General features: G+C 39.7%; 2 protein-coding genes and 5 pseudogenes across 8 annotated transcripts; 2 read left to right on the forward strand and 5 right to left on the reverse strand.

Moving 5' to 3' along the window:
- Positions 1-51: 51 nt before the first annotated feature.
- AT3G32394 lies at positions 52-709 on the forward strand (annotated as a pseudogene; the record flags this gene model as incomplete). The annotated part of the gene is made up of 2 exons: positions 52-522; positions 611-709.
- Positions 710-1,226: 517 nt separating this feature from the next.
- AT3G32395 lies at positions 1,227-2,156 on the reverse strand (annotated as a pseudogene; the record flags this gene model as incomplete). The annotated part of the gene is made up of 1 exon: positions 1,227-2,156.
- Positions 2,157-2,576: 420 nt separating this feature from the next.
- AT3G32397 lies at positions 2,577-5,090 on the reverse strand (annotated as a pseudogene; the record flags this gene model as incomplete). The annotated part of the gene is made up of 1 exon: positions 2,577-5,090.
- Positions 5,091-6,362: 1,272 nt separating this feature from the next.
- On the reverse strand, positions 6,363-9,998 carry AT3G32400 (Actin-binding FH2/DRF autoregulatory protein; the record flags this gene model as incomplete). 2 transcript variants are annotated; one of them, NM_114054.2, is made up of 17 exons in its annotated part: positions 6,363-6,505; positions 6,657-6,723; positions 6,843-6,911; positions 7,001-7,117; positions 7,216-7,287; positions 7,344-7,354; positions 7,488-7,550; positions 7,680-7,761; positions 7,824-7,898; positions 7,983-8,063; positions 8,174-8,215; positions 8,351-8,449; positions 8,603-8,674; positions 8,812-8,938; positions 9,028-9,149; positions 9,256-9,469; positions 9,930-9,940. In NM_114054.2, 17 exons carry the CDS (start codon positions 9,938-9,940, stop codon positions 6,363-6,365), a joined length of 1,467 nt encoding a protein of 488 aa, NP_189774.2. The 2 variants fall into 2 exon arrangements, with proteins under 2 accessions (NP_189774.2, NP_001326296.1); NM_001339067.1 differs by lacking the exons at positions 7,344-7,354; positions 9,930-9,940 and adding an exon at positions 9,964-9,998 and having other exon boundaries at positions 7,456-7,550; positions 7,848-7,898.
- A 1,166-nt stretch (positions 9,999-11,164) lies between these two features.
- On the reverse strand, positions 11,165-17,090 carry AT3G32405 (annotated as a pseudogene; the record flags this gene model as incomplete). Its single annotated transcript has 1 exon — positions 11,165-17,090.
- A 712-nt stretch (positions 17,091-17,802) lies between these two features.
- On the reverse strand, positions 17,803-18,501 carry AT3G32410 (actin-binding FH2 (formin-like) protein; the record flags this gene model as incomplete). The annotated part of the gene is made up of 1 exon (NM_148780.2): positions 17,803-18,501. The coding sequence occupies one exon, from the start codon at positions 18,499-18,501 to the stop codon at positions 17,803-17,805; it is 699 nt and encodes a 232-aa protein (NP_683622.2).
- Positions 18,502-19,164: 663 nt separating this feature from the next.
- On the forward strand, positions 19,165-23,044 carry AT3G32415 (annotated as a pseudogene; the record flags this gene model as incomplete). The annotated part of the gene is made up of 1 exon: positions 19,165-23,044.
- Positions 23,045-23,520: the final 476 nt, after the last annotated feature.

Genomic DNA, 23,520 nt, shown 5'->3' on the forward strand with positions numbered 1-23,520 from the left:
CACACTTAGTTGAATACACGAATCCGTCTAAACCTCCTCGTTTGAAAAACAATGCCTTTCCTACCTCCGCTAACCCCTCCAAACGAGTTGTACCTAGGAATCCAATTGCCAAACCCCATAAGCATACTTGTCAACTACCTCCCCGTCAGCCAGACTCCCATAGAGACGCTAAGGAACTTAGTCTACAGTTGTGACATCAACACCCTTGCAATCGATGAATTCATGACGTGGCCGTCGTTACTCCAACCGGAGTCTACCTTCCAGCCATACTTCGAGCTGCTTGTAGAACGTGGATCCATCCCGGCGGTTTACCTTGAAGGTGTTCGCCAAGCGAGCAACTTCGTGACAGTAGCTCAGGGCCTTTCAGTCATGACAACGGTCGCTTTATCTGATCCCTTTGCTTGCTTCGCAACCGGTTTGTTCCTTACGTGTACCGGTAATCACTTGGATTTCCTCCCGATCAGCGAAAAGTTCTGGGAAATGACACCCACCCTTGAAGCTGGCCACGCGGTTGCAGAGATGGTGATGTATCACATCAGCCAGCTTCACACTGAAAATGCTTGCCGCTAGGAAAGGTCTTGGAGGTTTGTCCACCCGCCGAGTTGCGTAGGGCAATGCACGTTCCATCATGGCTGCAGGGTTTGTTTTTTCTACTGTTACGCCAGGGAGATTGCTATATTCTACTAGAAGCAAAGCTGCTAAGGTCTAAGCTACTCTACTCGGCTCTACTCTCAAGTCTTTTGGTATGACGGATGCACACATATTTTGCAACACATGTGCATGTTTCGTTGAAAAAATTATGTTTTTTGAATCGTTCCAGTTTATTTATCTTATGAATTTCCCTTTATGTAAACTGCCTGTCCTTTTTATGTTTCTGGCTTTTGAATGAATTACCACTTTAAGTATTACTAGATGTCTTCGTGTACGTACACTATATAGTACATTAAACTTGGTTTATCGTACATTGGGAAATTGCGTACACAACATAAGTATAAATCTAATAGTTTTTGATGTTGAAGGCACCAAAACTAATATACGTACACGATAGCGTACACCAGAAACTATACGTACACTGCGAGAGGATTTGAACAATAAAACAAGGCACGTACATAAAACAAAAAATTAGGTTAACATTTAAACGGAAACAGGAAACACCAACGACTGAAATGTAGTTTGGTTCTTATGGAAACAACAATAACAACTGGGAAAGAAAACTTAATTGAAATGTAGTCTTATATTATATTAAAACGGAGAATAATGGTTCATTCCCTCTAGCTAAAAAACCACCATCGAGATATCCGCAACTTCTGGTCTGTCCGGATTGGCAACCACCTTTGAAATAGCACCATGGCTCTCAAGCTTCGGGTTAACCAGTTCGGTTAGACGCCAAAAGCTGAGTGCGACAACAAAATTTCCCTTACCCAAACTCTGAAAGTAACCATCCAAGTACTCCGCCTGTTGATTGCGGGCTTCGCAATCCAAGACTTCATTGCTACGTTAGAAATAAGGACAGTTAGCCTTTAGAGTGACATTGTAAATAAAACAAATGAAAAGACAGTTACTATCTATCTTTTATCTTGAAACTCAGTTTGAGACCGTAATAGTCTGTAGTCAATGCGCCAACATCAACCAACGCTCCAACGACATCTAGATGATGGAGAAACAAAGATAATAAACAAAAAATTCAAAAATGTAATAAATGAAGCATCGGAGTTATTCTTCCTCACCGACTAAAACGTTCTTGTAAGCAGATTTCTCCAAAATGTAGTCGAAGGGAGTGAAATCGAAATCTGGAACTGGTGGTGATCTCGGTGGGGCCTTAACGACGAAGGTCCGATCCATAAACAGTATGCCGTATTCATGCTTTGTTGCTCTGACTGAGTCAGTTGACTTACGAACCAAGAAAGAGGTGATTGTCTTCCACTCATTTTCAACGAATCGGTCTTCGTAAAACGGAGCAAGGCGATGATCAATTCTGAGGACACAATTCTGAGACCATATGAAACCCCTCCATCTCACGGATAGCAAGAACAAGCGAATCGAAAGACTAAATTTTTTTTTGTGAATGATATAACTGCCGGCACAAGAAATGGGTTTAGAATGAGGATTGTGGATAAAATTAAGGAAGGGAGGAGACTTAAATAGAGGAAATCTGGAACGGCTACAGTTATTAATGCGGTTCCAACTACACTTGATTCAAACTTTTGGTAATAGCCTGGTAACCGTCATATAGGGTAATTATAACGTTGATTTGACAATAAACAGCAACAGTTACGTCCTTTCCATTAAATACCAACACAACCACAATATACCCAACAATGTCTCCAACTCCGTTCATTTAAGAGGGGGAATAAGTTAGATTTTCAAAAAACTTATTTCAAATAACTCAAAATATTGAGCAACCACCTCTATGTACCCTTATTACATGAACTTTAACACGTACACAGACAAAAACGTACATAGTTATACGAACGTAGAGTTTAAACGTACGTACACAACGTACATAGTTACAGGTGGATTATATATAAACTTACGTACACCGAGAAAACACAGAAGCGTACACTATATTGGTCGGCTCAGAAACTTGTCACCAGAACTAGATTGGAATTTTGCACGTCTTCTTGTTATGACCTGCTTGTCGACAGCGTGAGCACTGATTTGGTAAAAGTCTTTTCTGTCTCTTTTTCTGAAGTGACAAAGACAGGAAGTTAAAAATCTCCGCATGGTAATACTCAAAATACAAGTAGATGAATGAACGATGTTAGTACATACCCGGTTTTCACCTCTAGATGGGATCCTTTTGGACAGTGGTCTTCCTGGTGGCCTTCTACTGTATGGAGGAATGAGTATCAAATCCACTATATGTTGTGGGATGACAACATCTTTCGGATCCGCGATAGGTAGAATTGGTTCTTGGAAAGAATCAGAAAACGTTTGAAGGCCATACCACCATCCGACACAAGACTTCAGATCAATTCCATGCTCGATTGCAGCTGCTAGAGCGTGTTCTCATGGGATTCTTAGCTTGGTGTACCTAAGACACTTACACGTACACTGGTCCAGAACGACATGAAAATGCTCACCGGATTTACTTGTCACTTGATAGCTCCATGGTCCAGACATCTTCACAGCGTATTTACCTGACGCAGGCAACTCTTGTAGAAATCTCTCATCAACCTCAGGTGTCACAGAAGATTTGCACCTAGCAACTTTCTTCCTCCTTGATGCGAACCATCGCATTAGGACATCCCGAATGAACTCGATCATGTAAACAATCGGATAAGGTTTTGCTTTTGTTAACACATGATTCATGGGCTCAGAGTTGTTGCTAGACATGATATTGTAGCGTTCTCCTCTACAGTGAGCTCTTGTCCAATGCTCAAATTCTATGTCTTCTAGGTATTTTGCGCATTTAGCACTCTTTTCCCTTAACAGTTCAAAATATTTCTCTAAATCCCTGAACCTATAAGTTTTGGCAGCGCTGAAAAATAAAGCAGACACACCAAACTTACCATAATAGGTAGGTAATTTGCTATCTCATCCCCCCTAACATTTTCCACTGCAACCGCTTTTGCTCTCCAAGCGGTAGAATATGAAATCCGCACATTCAGATCATTTAGGAGCAGCTGTGGTAAATCGACAGCTCGCGGCCCACCCTGCGTAGAACTATATCTGCTCCTCACAACTTCCCCGAGGAGCTTATAATTAGCATGTTTATTGTAGTTCTTCCGAGAGTCGATGTTACACGTATGTGTCGTAGCATACGAAGTGATTTTGAAACTTTCTGAATCCTTCACGACGCGAGCAGTCAATTGCCATGGACAAGTCTCATCAACGCACACCATCTTTAATATTTTAGGACATGACTTAGGTTGCTTGAAGCAAAAGCATTGCTTTATCGCTTGAAGAGACATTGTTTTTTGCAGGACTTTTCTATTCTTAAAAACACTTCCAACAAACAAAGTTTCGCCTGTGGTGCTGATTTCAACCTGTGTCTCATCAGCTCGAAAATTGAGTAAGTCATCGAACACAGGAGCAGCATCGTTACCGAGATTCGCCAACTCGCCACCATGTAACTTAGGAAATTCATTATACACTTGGTAAGCCTCAGCTGCGGTAACTACCCCATTATCATTTTGTGTCCCAGTTGAGGAAGCTCCAATACCGTCGATCACTTCATCCCCGGTGACTTCGTCTATACAAATAAGATTGGAATCCCTTTGCCCTTCGCAGCGTGTACCGTAACCCAATGGAGAAATTGTTTCTTCGCCAGGTACACTAAGACCAGTGTACGTACACGTTTCCAAGAGACGACTGAATTCCCCTGTATCTCCGCCAGGTACACTAACACCCGTGTACGTACACGTTTCCAATAAACGACTGAATTCCCCTGGATGTTGAGCAGTCTGTTGAGTGAGACTGACGTCTTCCTCAAGATTTTCTTGTACATATTCTTCTACTATTACATCGTTCCACTTGTTGTAATCGTATTCTTCGCCAATACCTTCACTACCGTCTGTGGTAGGATACAGGGTACTTCCCCCAATAGATCCATCCACACCAAGATAATCATCACACCGATCATCATCTTCGTTGCCCTCCTCCACTTCATCCTCTTCTGTTGTATCGTCTTCAACATCGGCTTGCTCCTCTGCATCCTCATTATTTTCATCAACATTTGTAGCACTATCAAACACACGGTCACTTTCAGAAACTTCACCATGAGACCTAGAGACAGTATTCCCGAACGCCTTCACTGTATTATTGAAAGAGACGAACAAGTTGAGAGAAAGATACCCACCACGAACCAAAAAAAACGTTTCGAGACCCATCTGACTGTCAATGTATACAGGAGGGCGTTTAGTATATATCAGCACTGACATTTCTCCCGGCATCCAGTAGCTAATTATGGGATTGATCTCGGTGGACTTCAAACTGAAAGCCTCTCGGAGTGTACGGACAAAGTCCGTGTACGTCATGGTTTCCTGAACGCGTACACAACGACCAAAGATGCCTTCCTCAGGTTCAAATTTCCATTCTCCTTCTTTGCATTTCCACTCACCGACCATAGTAAATACGGGAATATCCATAACCCACTTTCATCATAATTTCAGGAGACACACATTAAATGCAACTGAAAAATACTATACATATAAAAAACAAATGGAATGTCGATACTACACATTTATAAACCTAAATACCAATTATCATTTGACTATTTTAAACAAACAAATATAGATTTTGCAAATTTTCTGATAAAAAAATGGAGTTCGAACACAATCAAGATCCTAATATGACATAACAAAAAACTTCTTAAAAGAACTTTATTACTTACACGAGCAATGCTTGTTTTGGCTCCAAACTTGGTACAAAAACAAGATCAACACTTCTTCAACAGCAATGTACGTTCTCAATAATTCTTTGTTCTTGGGTTCATCTTCTTTATCTCAACAATTTTTTTATTAATTATTATCAATAATTTTTTTAATATTATTTGATGTAATGATGATTTTGCATTAATTGTAACAATAGTCACATCTAAACTTTTTGGGGGCATTAAATGTTGATGTCACTTCGGAATAATGGAAATAATCTCACTTGTAACGGAACCGAATCGCGTTAATGTGAAACAAAAAATCTTCAACTGAACCGGAACAGTGTACGTAACTAAACCTGCTAAACTAAACCGTACATTTCAACAGTTACTAAGAGAGAAGCGCAAGGGCAGAAGAGTCATTTTGCAGGCGAAAAGACAAATGGTGAAAACCACATTTGACTTTGACAATCCATGGAAATAAAACATGGTCAACGGGTGTGGCCTGCAATTTACCCTTTATTCTATGGGCCACAACTTTTGTCTATGCATTGACAAAAAGAAAACAATCAATATATCATTGGATGTAAAATCGTAAATGTTGATAAGAGTCACACACAAACTCACTCAATATTTACACATCTCTCTCTTTATCCCTCCCAAGACTTTATACACAAGAAGATACATTTCTGTTTCTGTATTAAACCAGGGAGGGACTCAAACTCTTGCATTAGTGTCTATCTAATACTATCTCCATCAAAACACAAAGCTAAATCTTCTTCTGCATCTCTCCTTTCATTACCTACTTTTTTCTTGTTACACCTACTAGAGGAATAAAGTGTCCTCCTTTTTCTTCTAATCTAAAAGACTAAATCCAAAGCAGTGTCTTGTCAGATGATGAACTAAATCTGCGGATAATCTCTAACTTTGGGTAAAATCCCTGAACTAGGAGCCGCGATATATAGTTTCCGGCTCCCGGGACTGCCAAAGGCTCAAGGAGGTCGAGCGAGAGTAGAGAACAACATCCTTTTGTGTGAGCAGTTGTGTTTCAGTTCTCATTGTAAACACCTTTCTTAAGTTTTTCGTTCTCCGCTTCCTTCTGTGCTCTCTTCTTCTCAAACTCAACTTGCTTGCAGTTTTCCTCGTGTGACCGCACAAATATTCTAACAAAGTTTTGCAGAGTGGATACAACTGCAGATTCAAATCAAACGCAAAGATTTGGTATATCTTAAGGTCAGGGACATAAAGGACACAACTCCAAAAAACAAATGGAAATAATGTATAGAAAATAAGATGTAAGAAGAGAAGAAACCATAATAGTGAGTTTGCATTAAATTGTTACCTTGCTCAAATGGGACACGAGCTGGATCTTCTCCGAAGTATAACGCCAAAGCATCGGCGCTTCCACCCTAAGAATGCCATGACAAAACACAGGTCAATGATAGCGGAAAAGATTCCTTACCACAGTAAAGTAAAGTGCTTTAGAAAGTAAAGACAGGGAGAAGGTGGAGAATTAAAGAGTCCTTACCACAGTCGAATAGAGAGAAGCCAAGGACCTTACTTCTCCTTCAGCAACGCTAAGAAACTCTTTCAAGTTCTGCATAATACAAGTACAAGTGTAAGCAGATGATGAAACGCGAGCAACCAATAACGAAAGAAGCTTCTTGAATATCTAATTTAGCTTACCATATGAAAGTGTTTTGATATTTGACAATCAGTTTCAGATGCAGTAAACTCTTGTACAACTTTCTCCAACCCTTTGCTAGTTGCTTGCATCTCCTCTGCCAGGTATTTTAGTTGAATCTACCATCAAGGAATGTTTTCAGAGAGATTGTCACCAAAGGCACAATTCGAATTGAGGTGTTTTTATTAAACACCGAGGTAAAGAAAAATAAAAGTACATTTGTTGCAGCCTCCAAGCTCACCATGTCTTTTGGAAAATTAAGTAGCCCTGGAAGCTTCTCGGCAAGCACCTGAGAGTACAAGCACGGAAATTTTATTGTGAGAATAAACTTTTAGGATAACATACAAAGATAAAGACTAATGCATGTAAAAAATATAGTATACTAGTTAAGAGCAAAGAGACTTTAGCATTAAACCAAAACAAAATAAGAGTTGGAGACGATTGGAAAGTCTCATCCCTTACAGAGATAGTGCATCAGAGTCATCTTACTGTTACGGGATCTAGTGTCAGTGAGTTTCAGAAGACTATCCAGGTGAAACCCGATAGCTGAGCCTGTCAAAAGAAAAGAAATATATTAAAAAAAACAATGCAGAAGCGAATTCAAATTCTTGAATAGAACCAATGCGTCTCTTTGAGATAAATACTATTTGGCAGTCTTAACGGTAATAGATATATGTTCACCCCTTGCAGTCCCGTGGTTCAATGCATTGCCCAAGGAAAGTATAGTTTGCATGATTCTTTTTAGTTTAGTCGAGCCTCTAACCTAGAAAGTGAAACATGCAGTAAAGTCAGAATGGAAAATCACCAAAATGAATATACACACACTATTTGCACGAAAAATCGACTTGCCTCATTGGTTGCACTATGTATGGTATTCAAACCTCTTCTAAGATCAGTAACCTGAAGGATATCAACCATTTACTAATATAAGATCCAGGAACTAGAAATCATGATAAAAATATAAACTCCAGTCGATTCTCCTACCTGGGAGTGAAACTGAATCTTGAATGAGAAAACCCTTAGCTTAGTCTCCACTCGAGGAACTTTCAACAGTTCTAAAAAGAACTATCACCAGAAAAGTAAAAAAATAGCTGTCAGTACATAATCGGGAGATGAAACTCGAAAAGGAACACTCAAAAGATGATTTATATATGAAAGTGGAGCACCCCACTAACCTGCTCACACCGCCCCAAAGTTTCTTTATTTCCAATGAAGCCCTACGGAAGCAAGAATACCAAGACATGAGAGGTAGCACCAGTTTAATCACAAAAAGAAGCTATTGTCGGATGATAATAACTTTTAAAATTTCGTGAAGCAAAAAAATTTTAGATAAGAACAAGAAATAAATGTACCTTGAGCAATTCTGCTTCTTCTTTTGTTGGACAAAACTTTATTAGATTGTCAACTTGATCAACATCTATCACTGACTCATCCAAAGCAAGAACAGAACTCTGTAACCAAAGATTAATAAGTTAAGAAAATTTTAAGCAGCTCTTGCATAACAAGATAAGAGTAGAGTAAACTTTGCACTAACCAAGTTGTAGAGCTTAAGAGAACAAGTAAGGAACTAGCAAAGACATATCTTGCAAAAAGAATGTGTGTACCATCAAATCAGGCAGAGGTATTTTAACTTTAGAGAGCATGATCTCACAGTTGTATGCTCGTTTGAGCTCAATCTGCAAAACTAATAGACAAAGTTAGAGGACGAAAATAGAGTAACTGTCAATGGATCTTAATTTCATGCTGTGAAACTTCGCAAATTAAAAGACTTAAGAAACTAGGGAACAGTAGAATGCTCATTGCTATCAATTACCAGCTGCACTTTCTCAACTTTAGGTCGGGCACGTCGGCCTGATTTCCCACCATTATTTTCACTGTTAGAGCTAAGATTCACTGCTGAGAAGAGTTTCTCAATCTCAGAGATGTCAAAATCTGGAGCACTGGAATTCAAAAGACACAATGCTGCAATTAGCATAATAAAGATAATCACAAAACTGTATAAAGTTAGTATTGGAGATATTAATCATACGTTGCAGCTTCATCAGATTTCTGCGCTTCAGCCCATAAACTTCCTTGCACTGCTCTAGTAAGCTTTAACCAATGATACGGTTTCAAGTTGGCCTTTCTCGTTTGACCCTGACCTTTAAGATTCTGTAAAATCCCACGCCCCTTTAAACCTAAATGGTGGTCCAGGGAATGGAGCAATATTTCCATTATGAGAACGAGACAATGGTGCAGGGGCAAGTGGAGGACGAACATGAGGAGATTTCAACACCAAAGAACTTGTGGGGGCTCCCATTTGAGAATTAGAATGCAAAGGTGGAGGTGGTGGAGGTGGAGTATTAGTTGTAGCTAACAATTTCTTTGGAGGTAAAGGTGGTGGCAGAGGAGAAGATGAAAGTGCAGAATGGTGAGGTTGTAGAAGAGGCGGAGGTGGAGGTGGAGGAGGCCCTTCTGTTGCTATGGAACTGCTGGTGGTGAGAATAATAGAGATATCGATAGGTTGAAAAGAACTTCTTTTCTTTATTAGAAATCACTTAAACAATCTTACTGATCTGTTTAATCAGCTTTACACAAGTTAACACAATCTATCACTGACCAATTCCTAATCTACCCAACTCACAAACACAGCAACAACTATGTATCCCTCTTTGTTCACTCACCAAGAACCCTGATAGCCTACAACTTAGAACTTGAGATTCACAAAGACGTGAGATCAGACGGCTACCTAAACCTAAAGCTTAGACTCCAATTATATAGGTAATGACACACACGTCATTAACCCATTTCCTAATTCAAAGATATCTTCAAATCTTCTTTCCTTGATTTCCTTATATCTTGAATGACTTGTATATCACGTTCTGGAAACTCCAGCAACCAATCGCAGCTCGCCACGTCATTAGCATTTGAGTCTCGCAGCTCCTTGCTTACAGCAGCTCCATGTTTACAACAACTCCATGCTTACAGCTCCGTGATGTCTATCAGCTCCCTGATATCCATATATCTTCATTCTCCCCCTTTTTACTTGAATGTGACAACTCAAGCTTCAGTGGATCCTGTCAAGGTTAGTTTACCAAAGAAACAACCACAATACAACATATATTCCAAATCCACAAGAATCTGAAATACATTCATTAGCATAAAAACCAAGAAAACGATCAAGGTTCAGAAGCACACAACATACGACAGATATCAGAGCAGACCAATACAGAGTTTCAATAGTGCATATAAAATTAAGACCAAAGCTACACTACACATTTGCTCCCCCTTAACTACTAGATCCACGACATCAAGGTTTTCCCATATTCTCCCCCTGCTTGAGTGCACAGTCATGTAAAAACCAAAGCAATACAAGGCAAGAACAGTTTTTTGTTTCTTTAACCTATGCAAAACACATGTTTTTTGTCGAGCACAGCTACGATCAAACATCTATTAAACGCATCAGAGATCAAGAAGTGACCATGTTTAGCATCCAAAGACAATGTTACCAAGAAGCAGCATATAAGAAATTAAGTTCATTGGATTGTCATTCAACAAATGAAAACACATCATACCTTTAAGCTTAAAAGTTTCTGAAGCAGCATGATGTACACATGAGTCAGCCTGAAGTAACAAAGGAAAAAACATGATCAACCATACAGCTCAGTGTGGCAGCTATTTCTCGGTTGAGGAGCTTTCACACCCACTGCTTCTTTTCTCAGTGAGGTAGCTATTTCTCGGTCGGATAGCTTGCACACACTGCTTCACTCAGATTAGTCTACACATCCGCATACTCGACTCAGAGACATTCTCAAAACAGCTTTCTGACCATTTAGGAGTAACAGGAGAGGTTCAATCATTATCACAGCGAGAATCAGAGTTTCTCAAGGGAATAAGGTCCCTTTCTCAAAGTCAGTGACCTCTCCTGTCTTTAAGCTCGTGCACCCTTTTTTTTTCTTTTTTTTTCTTTTTTTTTCTTTTCATTTTTTTTTCTTTTTCTTTTGTGCAAGTCAGGCTGTCTCTGTTGAACATCTCTGAAGAAAAGCATGAAGAGCAGCTCTTTACCTGAATGAAGTTGCCAACAGGAGGTTTTGCTTGTTATGTACAAGGAAACGAGACACACAAAAAAAAAAAAACTGTACTCCTGTGCAGTGATCCTGTTACAACAGTCCCTTAAAAACCAAACCAGGTCAGTGTTCACAAATGCTAAGTGCCATTTGCAAATTTGAGAAAGTATTAATATCAAGTGGTTTAGTGAAAATATCAGCCAACTGCTTCTCAGTATCAATGTAATGAATTTCAACAAGTTTCCCTTCTACAAGTTTTTTGATGAAATGATGTCTGATTTCTATGTGCTTTGTGCGAGTGTGATGCACAAGATTTTTTGTGATATCAATAGCCCCAGTATTATCACAATGTATTAACAGAATTTCAGAAGTCATACCATAATCTGCAAGCATCTTTTTCATCCACAGTAAGTGAGTGCAACAGTTGCCCATGGCAATGTACTCAGCTTGAGTGGATGATAGGGAAACACAGTTCTGCTTCTTGTTGTGCCATGCAATCAGATTATTCCCCAGAAAGAAACATCCCCTGATGTGCTGCGTCTGTCATCAATACATCCGGACCAATCTGCATCACAATAACCTGCAAGATTCTCATTAGTATGGTTAGTATAAGACAAACCATATTCAATTGTACCTTTCACGTATTTGATCATATGTTTAACGGCATTGAGATGAGAAACTTTGGGATTGGCTTGATAGCGAGCACACAGACGACTTGCTCTAAGATACAGGAGACTTCCAATCATCGATCTGTAGAGTTTCTGATCAACAGCCGGACCCCCTTCATCCTTTGATAACTTTGAAGCTTTACTTATTGGAGTGTATGCCGTCTTGCAGGTTTGCATATCAAAGCGTTTGATGAGATTCTTTGCATAAGTGCTTTGTGAGATGAAAATTCTAGTACTGGATTGAGTAATCTGAAGTCCAAGAAAATAATTCAGTTCTCCCACCATACTCATTTCAAACTCCTCAATCATTGTCTTGACAAACTTATTCACCAGCTTCGGATCAGTACTGCCAAAAACAATATCATCAACATAGATCTGAACGATCAGACTGTGAGCTCCAGTTCTGTGAATGAACAAGGTTTTGTCGACGCTTCCCCTCTGAAAATCGTTATCGAACAGAAACTGAGCTAATCTCTCATACCAAGCTCGAGGTGCTTGTTTCAAACCATAGAGAGCTTTCTTTAGTTTGTAAACATGCTCAGGGAAATGAGGATCTTCAAATCCTTTTGGTTGTGCTACATAGAATTCTTCTTGAAGGAAACCATTCAAGAACGCACTCTTGACATCCATCTAATGCAGCTTGATTTTCAATATACAAGCAATTCCCAGAAGTAGACGAATAGACTCAAGCCGTGCAATAGGAGCAGAAGTCTCATCAAAGTCCACTCCTTCCACTTGAGAATATCCCTGAGCAACCAGTCGAGCTTTGTTGCGAACCACATTCCCAGACTCATCAATCTTGTTTTTAAAGATCCATTTTGTTCCAACAACATTAACATCTACAGGTCGAGGGACCAGATCCCATACATCGTGTCTAGAAAACTGATTCAATTCTTCTATGCACGCACCATACCAGAATTCATCTTCCAAAGCAATTCCAATTGTCTTAGGCTCAACCATAGACACAAAACACGAATACTACAACATCTCATGAAAATCGATCTGGACACCTCTTGTTGTTCTTGTATTCAGATCAAAAATCACATCATCAACTTTGTGATTTCTATGCACAGTCAGATCCTTGGATGCAGAGGTCACAATAGGTGTATGAGGTTCCACAGTTTCCTCTTGATCATCAGGTTGCTCGTTCTCTGTTTCCTCAGCTACTGGTGTCACAGGTGTTTCAACTGGTTTGGATGCAGCTTTTACTGGTCGTTCGTCTGATACAGGAGGTAACACAAATCTGGCTTTGTCGTCAAACACAACATTTACTGAATCACTGATGGTCTTGGTTCTCTTGTTGTAAACTCTGTATGCTGAGCTGTTTGTCGAGTAGCCTAAGAAGATTCCTTCATCACTTCTAGACGCAAACTTTCCTAGCTGCTCCTTGTCATTAAGAATATAGCACACACATCCAAAAACACGAAAGTGACTTAGATTTGGACTTTTTCCTTTCCAGATTTGATATGGGGTGGTCTTTTTTCCAGGTTTGGCATACACCCTGTTGATGATGTGACACGCTGTGCTAACAGCTTCTGCCCAGAAACCTTTAGACAGATCATTGCCGTGTATCATGGCTCAGGACATCTCTTGTAGTGTTCTATTTTTCCTTTCAACAACTCCATTCTGTTGTGGTGTCCTTGGTGCTGAGTACTGATGTCTGATACCTTGAGCCTGGCAGAACTTCTCAAAAGTCTCATTCTGAAATTCCCCTCCATGGTCACTTCTGATTTGAACAATGTTCCCTTTCTCATTCTGAAGTTGCAGAGCAAGAATCTTGAAACTCTGTAGTGCTTCAGACTTTTCTCGTAAGAAGCGAACCCATGTATACCTTGAGAAATCATCTACGAGTACAAAAATGTACTTCTTCCCATTTATGCTTTCCACCTGCACCGGACCCATAAGATCCATGTGAATTAGCTCAAGTATTTTCTTTGATCCGATTTTAGACACCCGTTTATGATTGACCTTGATCTGCTTCCCCTTGTTGCAGGCACTACACATAGAATCCAGCTTATCTCCCAGTTTTGGAACACCACGAACTACTCCTGCATTCACAATTTTGACCAGACTCTGAACATTCATATGCCCAAGTCTCTTGTGCCACAACTCCAAATTTAAGACAGTTGCAGACAAACAAGTATCTGATGTAGTCCACATGTAGCTGTTGTTTCCTGAACGTAAACCAGACATCACTGCATTTTTATTCTGGATTTGATATGGGGTGGTCTTTGTTCAAGGTTTGACATACACCATGTTGATGATGTAACACGCTGTGCTAACAGCTTCTGCCCAGAAACCTTCAGACAGATCATTGCCGTGTATCATGGCTCTGGCCATCTCTTGTAGTGTTCTATTTTTCCTTTCAACAACTCCATTCTGTTGTGGTGTCCTTGGTGCTGAGTACTGATGTCTGATACCTTGAGCCTGGCAGAACTTCTCAAAAGTCTCATTTTGAAATTCCCCTCCATGGTCACTTCTGATTTGAACAATGTTCCCTTTCTCATTCCGAAGTTGCAGAGCAAGAATCTTGAAACTCTCTACTGCTTTAGACTTTTCTCGTAAGAAGCGAACCCATGTATACCTTGAGAAATCATCTACGAGTACAAAAATGTACTTCTTCCCATTTATGCTTTCCACCTGCACCGGACCCATAAGATCCATGTGAATTAGCTCAAGTATTTTCTTTGATCCGATTTTAGACACCCGTTTATGATTGACCTTGATCTGCTTCCCCTTGTTGCAGGCACTACACATAGAATCCAGCTTATCTCCCAGTTTTGGAACACCACGAACTACTCCTGCATTCACAATTTTGACCAGACTCTGAACATTCATATGCCCAAGTCTCTTGTGCCACAACTCCAAATTTAAGACAGTTGCAGACAAACAAGTATCTGATGTAGTCCACATGTAGCTGTTGTTTCCTGAACGTAAACCAGACATCACTGCATTTTTATTCTCGTCCATAGCTTAACAATCAGTTTTTGTGAACGTCCCCTTCAGACCATCATCACACAGCTGATTTATGCTAATCAAGTTAGCCTTTAGTCCCTCAACATAATAAACATTCGCCAATGGTGGTTGATCAACACACTCGATATTCCCTTTGCCTTTGATACGTCCTTTACCACCATCCCCAAAAGTTACTTTACCACTAGCTTCTTCAGTATAAGTTGATAGAACACTTGGGTTACCAATCATGTGTCTAGAGCATCCACTATCGAAATACCAAGGATTGCTGGCTGATCCATCGATAGACGTGTAGGCCACCTTTGCTACTACAAGCTCGTCCTCATCTGATTCATCCAGTTGCATAATTGAAACGTTGCAGGTCAAGTTGATTTCCTCAGATTCATCTTCAGCTGATTCATCCAACTGCATGAATGAGGCGTTGCAGATCAGATTGATTTCCTCAGATTCATCTACAGCTCTGTTGTATTTCTCTTCATCATACTCCTGTGACTTGCTGTACAAATCCAGTTTCTTAACCCATACTTTGCCAAACTTTGAAGGCTCTATAAAGCATTTTCGAGCTTGCCAGAGTTGTTTGACCTTGTCTTTGTACTTGTAACAGAAGCTCCTTGTGTGTCCAGTCTTTCCACAATGATAACAGTCAAACACCCTTCGACCTCGTCTAGACTTGGTCCACACCTTTCTGTAACTAGTCTTCTGATGCGACACCGAAGCTTTGGGAATTATTTTTTGCTTGATCGGTTTCTGCTCTTGGTTGATTGTGTTCAGCAGAGCTGACTTGAGTTTACTTTCTTCCTCTTCATGATATGTTGTACTCTTTACAAAGTTCATGATCTTAGGTCTATCAAGAGGCGTCTTGGACACAAAAGGCTGATAACCTAATCCTCTGTGATCAGACCCAACTATTCCCATAGACAGAATTTCATCAAGATTCTTACCCCCATTGTTCAACATTTTGATTTTCTTGTGATTCTCACTCAGTTCTCTTTCCAGCAAAAGAGATTTCTCCTTTTCTTGACTCAGACTCTCCTGGAGACAATTCATCTTTCTTTCTATTATCTGTTTCTCAGGCAATGGAAGCTTTTCACCAAGAGCTTCTTCCTTAATTTCTTCCTCAAAGAGATCCAATTTTGCTGACAGCTGCAGACTCTCCTTTGTAAGTCTCAGCTTGTCCTTGCTTAATAGTAACCAGCTATCATACAAGATGCGATAGCTTTCACTTGTAATTTGTGTCTCATCACTGTCTGACTCAGAATCCTCACTGCTTGATTCATTGTCGCCCTTCGCACTGAAAGCAACAAAGTTCAGCATACCACCTGTCTCATCTTCACTGTCTAATTCAGAGTCACTGAAGCTCAGAAAGGATTTTTCTTTGCCTTTCTGAATGCTTGGACACTCAGCTTTGATATGACCAATACCATCACACTCATAACACTTTATATCCTTGCGTTTGGTGATAGGACATTTTAATTTTGTGTGTCCCATACCACCACACTCATGGCATTTCACATCACGCCTTTTACCAGAAGTCTCGTTCTTCACAGGCCTGCTGCCTGACTTTTCTTCATCACTTCTGTTCCAACGATTGGGTTCCCTTGCATCACGACTGTCTCTGGTTTTGCCGCTTTCAACACGCTTCAGAGCTTTCCAAAATTTCTAGCCATAAGGGATAGATCATCTCTGATTTCCTACAGCGGATCAGGAACTTTTTCTTTATCAGCCTTAAACGCTATCCCTTTGTTCTGATTTCGTTGATCTTCAGCAGCTTCCATTTCTTCAGACTTCAAAATTCCAACTAGTGCTTCATATTTGAGAGTATCTGTATTTCCTGAAACTCTCATGATAGCTTTGTGTGCAGCATACTTCTGTGGTAGGCACCTGAGAAGTTTCTTCACTAACTTCTTTTCCTTGTAGGTTTTTCCCAGAGTTTTAGCTTCATTAGCAATCTTACTCAGTTTAGCACTGAATTCAATAACTGTTTTTGAGGGGTCCATCCTGATGTTCTCAAAATCTGTAGCTAGCTGATCCAATCTGGTTCGTTTTACACTAACATCTCCTTCATTCAGCTTCTGCAAGGTGTCCCACATCTGCTTAGCTGATTCACACCCTGAGACAAGATTGTATTCGTTGTCATCCAGACAACAGTAGATAGCATTCATTGCTCTTGCATTAAACTTAGACAGATTCTTCTCTTCATCAGTCCAATTTGCCTTTGGTTTCAACACCTTGAGACCTGCTTCAGTTACGCTGAAAGGAGGTTCCCAGCCATCTTCTACAGTAGTCCAGGCATCTTCTCCTTGTCCTCTGATTAGCTGTATCATCTGTGTTTTCTAGTAACCATACCCTATGTGATCGAGAGGTACATGCCGCATGAGTTCAGACTTCGACATCCTTAATCCGCAGGATCTCAACCTGTATTGAGTGTTTACTCAGGTCGGTTTCCTGCTCTGATACCAAATGAGAATAATAGAGATATCGATAGGTTGAAAAGAACTTCTTTTCTTTATTAGAAATCACTTAAACAATCTTACAGATCTGTTTCATCAGCTTTACACAGGTTAACACAACCTATCACTGACCAATTCCTAATCTACCCAACTCACCAACACAGCAACAGCTATGTATCCCTCTTTGTTCACTCACCAAGAACCCTAATAGCCTACGACTTAGAACTTGAGATTCACAAAGACGTGAGATCAGACGGCTACCTAAACCTAAAGCTTAGACTCCGATTATATAGGTAATGACACACACGTCATTAACCTATTTCTTAATTCAAAGATATCTTCAAATATTCTTTCCTTGATTTGCTTATATCTTGAATGACTTGTATATCACGTTCTGGAAACTCCAGCAACCAATCATAGCTCGCCACGTCATCACCATTTGAGTCTCGCAGCTCCTTGCTTACAGCTGCTCCATGCTTACAGCAACTCCATGCTTACAGCTCCCTGATGTCTATCAGCTCCCTGATATCCATATATCTTCAGGTGGAACTTGGTGAAGGAGTGGAGCGCAGAGAGGATATGGGAGGTGGGGGTGGGGGTGGAGGCGGACGAGACAAAATCCTAAGTGGCTTCAGTCGTGGCAATGGTAATGACGTCACTGCTGCTTCTACTGAAGGAGGGCCATTTGAATGAACAGGTGTGGGAGACTGTGGACATTGTGGAGAAGATTTTTGGGTTGCGATGGTGTCATCGGATGCAATGTTGGTAGAAATGAAATTGAAGGTGAGGCTGGTGATGATGAAGTAGACTCTTCACCTTTACATGTGCCATGATCATTTAATATTGAAGTGATCCCAAGGGTAGAGGGGGAGCTGTGAAATCTCGATATTGAAGCGGGTGATCCTTGTGTGGGGCTACGATTTGGAAGTGGTGATGTTACTGGACTTTGGACCATTCGAGGTGAAAATATCTTTGAGTGAACATTTCTTTGGACTGAAAATCGAAGTCCACGCGATTCGTCAACCTTCTTAAGGATTGAATTCGGATCTGCATAAGATTTATGAGATGACATTGTATCTTTCTCTTTCCATTCAGGAGAGGATGTATCCGGACTTGAAACAATATTTTCCGCTATCATCAACTTGGTTTTCTCCTTAACTTTCTCAAGTGTCGATTCCAATAGGCTACGTGAGTCAGGGCTTCGAGGAGAACCTGAATCCAAGCTTTCTTGAAGTATATTTGTTGCTGTTATTTGGTTGAATACAGTCACAGCAACATCAGAATTTGGATCCAACCATTCAGCTTCACTAAAAATCTCTTGAACCTTAGCAAATGCTTCCATAGGTAAAACATCTTTTTCCTCCATATGTGGCAGATCAACAGAGGCAAGCTTTTTACCAGCACCCTGTTGAAAGTTAAACTTGATTTTGAATCAAGTTTAATTATTGGATAATTTATCCAATAATTAATTATGGTCAAATCCAATTTCTAGAGTTTTCTCTAGAAATATCATCATTTCCACCTCCTTAAAAGATTCTAGAAATTTTCTAGAATCATCTTCCACCTCCTTAAACATAAAAATCTAGATACTCTAATAGAATAATCTAGATAATTTGAATAATGTAATCTAGATCTTATGTAAGAACTCTCTAGACTTAGGATTAAAATATTTTAGATATTTTGTAGTTTGGAGGCTATAAATACCTCCTCCCCCTCTCAAATGTTGTAAGGTTGTGAAGTTGTCTTCAAGTTTAAAGCAAAGTAATAAAAGTTCTATTTCCTAAAAAACTCTCTCAAAACACTTTAACACTTTCTCCATTACCTCTAAAAGAATTTTACTCTAACAAAGTGGTATCAGAGCTTGAAGATCCTAAAGATGGCGAGTAACAATGTTCCCTTCCATGTCCCAGTGCTCACAAAGAGCAACTATGATAATTGGAGTCTACGAATGAAGGCTATCCTAGGAGCACATGACGTGTGGGAGATAGTCGAGAAAGGTTTCATTGAACCGGAGAATGAAGGTAGTCTTTCTCAAACTCAAAAGGATGGTTTGAGAGACTCAAGAAAGAGAGACAAGAAAGCTCTCTGTCTAATCTATCAAGGATTAGATGAAGATACGTTCGAGAAGGTCGTTGAAGATATGTCGGCCAAAGAAGCATGGGAGAAGCTTCAAACCTCTTACAAAGGTGCCGATCAAGTCAAGAAAGTACGTCTTCAAACTCTAAGAGGAGAATTTGAAGCACTACAAATGAAGGAAGGTGAACTCGTCTCCGATTACTTCTCAAGAGTGTTGACGGTTACTAATAACCTTAAAAGAAATGGAGAGAAGCTAGATGATGTGAGAATCATGGAGAAAGTTCTTAGATCATTGGATCCAAAATTTGAGCATATTGTCACCGTCATTGAAGAAACAAAAGATTTAGAAGCTATGACAATAGAGCAACTTCTTGGGTCATTACAAGCTTATGAAGAAAAGAAGAAGAAGAAAGAAGATATCGTCGAATTACAAAAGAAGAAAACGGCCAAAGTTACCAAAGAAGAGGTGGTGGTCAAGTACGAGGACGAGGTCGTGGTGGATATGGAAATGGACGTGGTTGGAGGCCACATGAAGACAACACAAACCAAAGAGGTGAAAACTCATCAAGAGGTCGTGGGAAAGGACACCCAAAATCAAGATACGATAAATCAAGTGTCAAATGCTACAACTGTGGGAAGTTTGGACATTATGCTTCTGAATGTAAAGCTCATAGCAACAAAAAAGTTGAGGAGAAGGCCAACTACGTTGAAGAAAATATTCAAGAAGAAGACATGTTATTAATGGCTAGTTACAAGAAAGATGAACAAGAAAAGAATCATAAGTGGTACCTCGATAGTGGTGCAAGTAATCACATGTGCGGGAAAAAAGTATGTTTGCGGAGCTTGATGAATCGGTGAGAGGAAATGTGGCTTTAGGAGATGAATCGAAGATGGAGGTAAAAGGTAAAGGAAATATTCTCATCCAATTGAAGAACGGAGATCATCAATTTATTTCCAACGTTTACTATATTCCGAGCATGAAGATAAACATCTTGAGCCTTGGACAACTCTTAGAGAAAGGTTATGATATTAGATTAAAAGATAATAACCTTTCAATAAGAGACCAAGAAAGCAATCACATTACCAATGTGCCAATGTCGAAAAATAGAATGTTTGTCCTCAACATTCGAAATGACATTGCACAATGTCTCAAGATGTGTTACAAAGAGGAGTCTTGGCTATGGCATCTTCGATTCGGACATCTAAATTTTGGAGGATTGGAGTTCCTTTCAAGGAAGGAAATGGTGAGAGGGCTACCTTGTATAAATCATCCAAATCAAGTGTGTGAAGGATGTCTACTTGGAAAGCAATTCAAAATGAGCTTTCCAAAGGAGTCAAGTTCAAGAGCACAAAAACCGTTGGAGCTAATGCACACCGATGTGTGTGGTCCGATCAAGCCGAAATCACTTGGTAAAAGTAATTACTTCCTTCTCTTTATTGATGATTTTTCAAGAAAAACACGGGTATACTTTTTGAAAGAAAAATCCGAGGTGTTCGAAATTTTTTCAAAAAGTTTAAAGCCCATGTTGAGAAGGAGAGTGGTCTTGTGATCAAAACAATGAGATCCGACCGTGGAGGAGAATTTACATCCAAGGAGTTTTTTTAAGTATTGTGAAGACAACGGCATTCGAAGACAATTAACGGTGCCAAGATCCCCTCAACAAAATGGTGTAGCGGAAAGAAAGAATAGAACAATTCTTGAGATGGCAAGGAGCATGCTCAAAAGTAAGAGACTACCAAAAGAGTTGTGGGCGGAAGCGGTAGCGTGTGCGGTTTATCTATTAAACCGATCTCCAACAAAAAGTGTCTCCGGAAAAACACCACAAGAAGCTTGGAGCGGAAGAAAGCTTGGTGTTTCTCATTTAAGAGACTTTGGAAGTATTACTCATGCTCATGTACCGGATGAGAAGCGGAGCAAACTAGATGACAAAAGTGAGAAGTATATCTTCATTGGTTATGATAACAACTCCAAAGGCTACAAGCTCTATAATCCCGATACGAAGTAGACAATTATTAGTCGAAATATAGTGTTCGATGAAGAAGGAGAATGGGTTTGGAACTCAAATGAAGAAGATTATAACTTCTTTCCACATTTTGAAGAAGATGAGCCGGAGCCAACAAGAGAGGAGCCACCAAGTGAAGAGCCTACTACACCACCAACTTCACCAACAAGTTCTCAAATAGAAGAAAGTTCGAGTGAAAGGACTCCACGTTTTAGAAATATACAAGAGCTCTATTTGGTAACCTAAAATCAAGAAAACCTTACCTTATTTTGTTTATTTGCGGAGTGCGAACCCATGGATTTCCAAGAAGCCATTGAAAAGAAGACTTGGAGAAATGCCATGGATGAAGAGATCAAATCAATACAAAAGAATGACACATGGGAGTTAACTTCACTTCCAAATGGGCACAAGGCAATTGGCGTGAAGTGGGTGTATAAAGCAAAGAAAAACTCTAAAGGAGAAGTGGAAAGATACAAAGCAAGATTGGTTGCAAAAGGTTATAGTCAAAGAGCCGGAATTGACTATGACGAGGTATTTGCTCCCGTTGCTCGTCTAGAAACGGTTAGACTAATCATTTCACTAGCGGCTCAAAACAAGTGGACGATACATCAAATGGATGTCAAGTCGGCCTTCTTAAATGGAGATCTTGAAGACGAAGTTTACATTGAGCAACCACATGGCTACATAGTCAAAGGTGAAGAAGACAAAGTCTTGAGGCTAAAAAAGGCGCTTTATGGATTAAAACAAGCCCCAAGAGCTTGGAATACTCGAATTGACAAGTATTTCAAGGATTTCATCAAGTATCCATATGAGCATGCACTCTATATAAAAATTCAAAAAGAAGATATATTGATCGCATGTTTATATGTAGATGACTTGATATTCACGGGTAACAATTTAAGCATGTTCGAAAAATTCAAGAAAGAGATGACGAAGGAGTTCGAGATGACGGACATTGGATTGATGTCTTACTATCTCGGAATTGAAGTAAAACAAGAAGACAATGGAATATTCATAACTCAAGAAGGCTATGCTAAGGAGGTACTTAAGAAGTTCAAGATGGATGACTCAAATCCCGTTTGTACACCAATGGAATGCGGAATCAAACTATCAAAGAAAGAAGAAGGGGAAGGAGTGGATCCAACAACCTTTAAGAGCTTGGTTGGAAGCTTAAGATACTTAACATGCACAAGGCCCGATATTTTATATGCGGTCGGAGTTGTTAGTCGTTACATGGAGCATCCAACAACAACTCATTTCAAAGCGGCAAAAAGGATTCTTCGCTATATCAAAGTTACCGTAAACTTTGGCTTACATTATTCAACTACTAGTGATTACAAGCTTGTTGGATATAGCGATAGCGATTGGGGTGGAGACGTAGATGACCGAAATAGTACAAGTGGTTTTGTGTTTTACATTGGAGACACGGCTTTCACATGGATGTCGAAGAAGCAACCAATTGTCACTCTATCCACTTGTGAAGCGGAGTATGTAGCGGCTACGTCATGTGTATGCCATGCTATTTGGTTAAGAAACCTCTTGAAGGAGTTAATCTTACCACAAGAGGAACCAACAAAGATCTTTGTGGACAACAAGTCGGCAATAGCTTTGGCGAAGAACCCGGTCTTCCATGATCGAAGTAAACACATTGACACACGCTATCACTACATTAGAGAGTGTGTTAGCAAGAAGAACGTGCAATTGGAGTATGTGAAGACACATGATCAAGTAGCCGATATTTTTACCAAGCCTCTCAAGCGTGAAGACTTTATCAAGATGAGGAGTTTGCTTGGAGTAGCAAAATCAAGTTTAAGAGGGGGTGTTGAAAGTTAAACTTGATTTTGAATCAAGTTTAATTATTGGATAAATTATCCAATAATTAATTATGGTCAAATCCAAGTTCTAGAGTTTTCTCTAGAAATATCATCATTTCCACCTCCTTAAAAGATTCTAGAAATTTTCTAGAATCATCTTCCACCTCCTTAAACAGAAAAATCTAGATACTCTAATAGAATAATCTAGATAATTTGAATAATGTAATCTAGATCTTATGTAAGAACTCTCTAGACTTAGGATTAAAATATTTTAGATATTTTGTAGTTTAGAGGCTATAAATACCTCCTCCCCCTCTCAAATGTTGTCAGGTTGTGAAGTTGTCTTCAAGTTTAAAGCAAAGTAATAAAAGTTCTATTTCCTAAAAAAACTCTCTCAAAACATTTTAACACTTTCTCCATTACCTCTAAAAGAATTTTACTCTAACACACCCATCTCCGAAAATATAACCTGAACAAACACAGAATGTTACT

Source organism: Arabidopsis thaliana, chromosome 3 (genome assembly GCF_000001735.4).
Source record: "Arabidopsis thaliana chromosome 3, partial sequence".
Lineage (NCBI taxonomy): Eukaryota > Viridiplantae > Streptophyta > Magnoliopsida > Brassicales > Brassicaceae > Arabidopsis > Arabidopsis thaliana.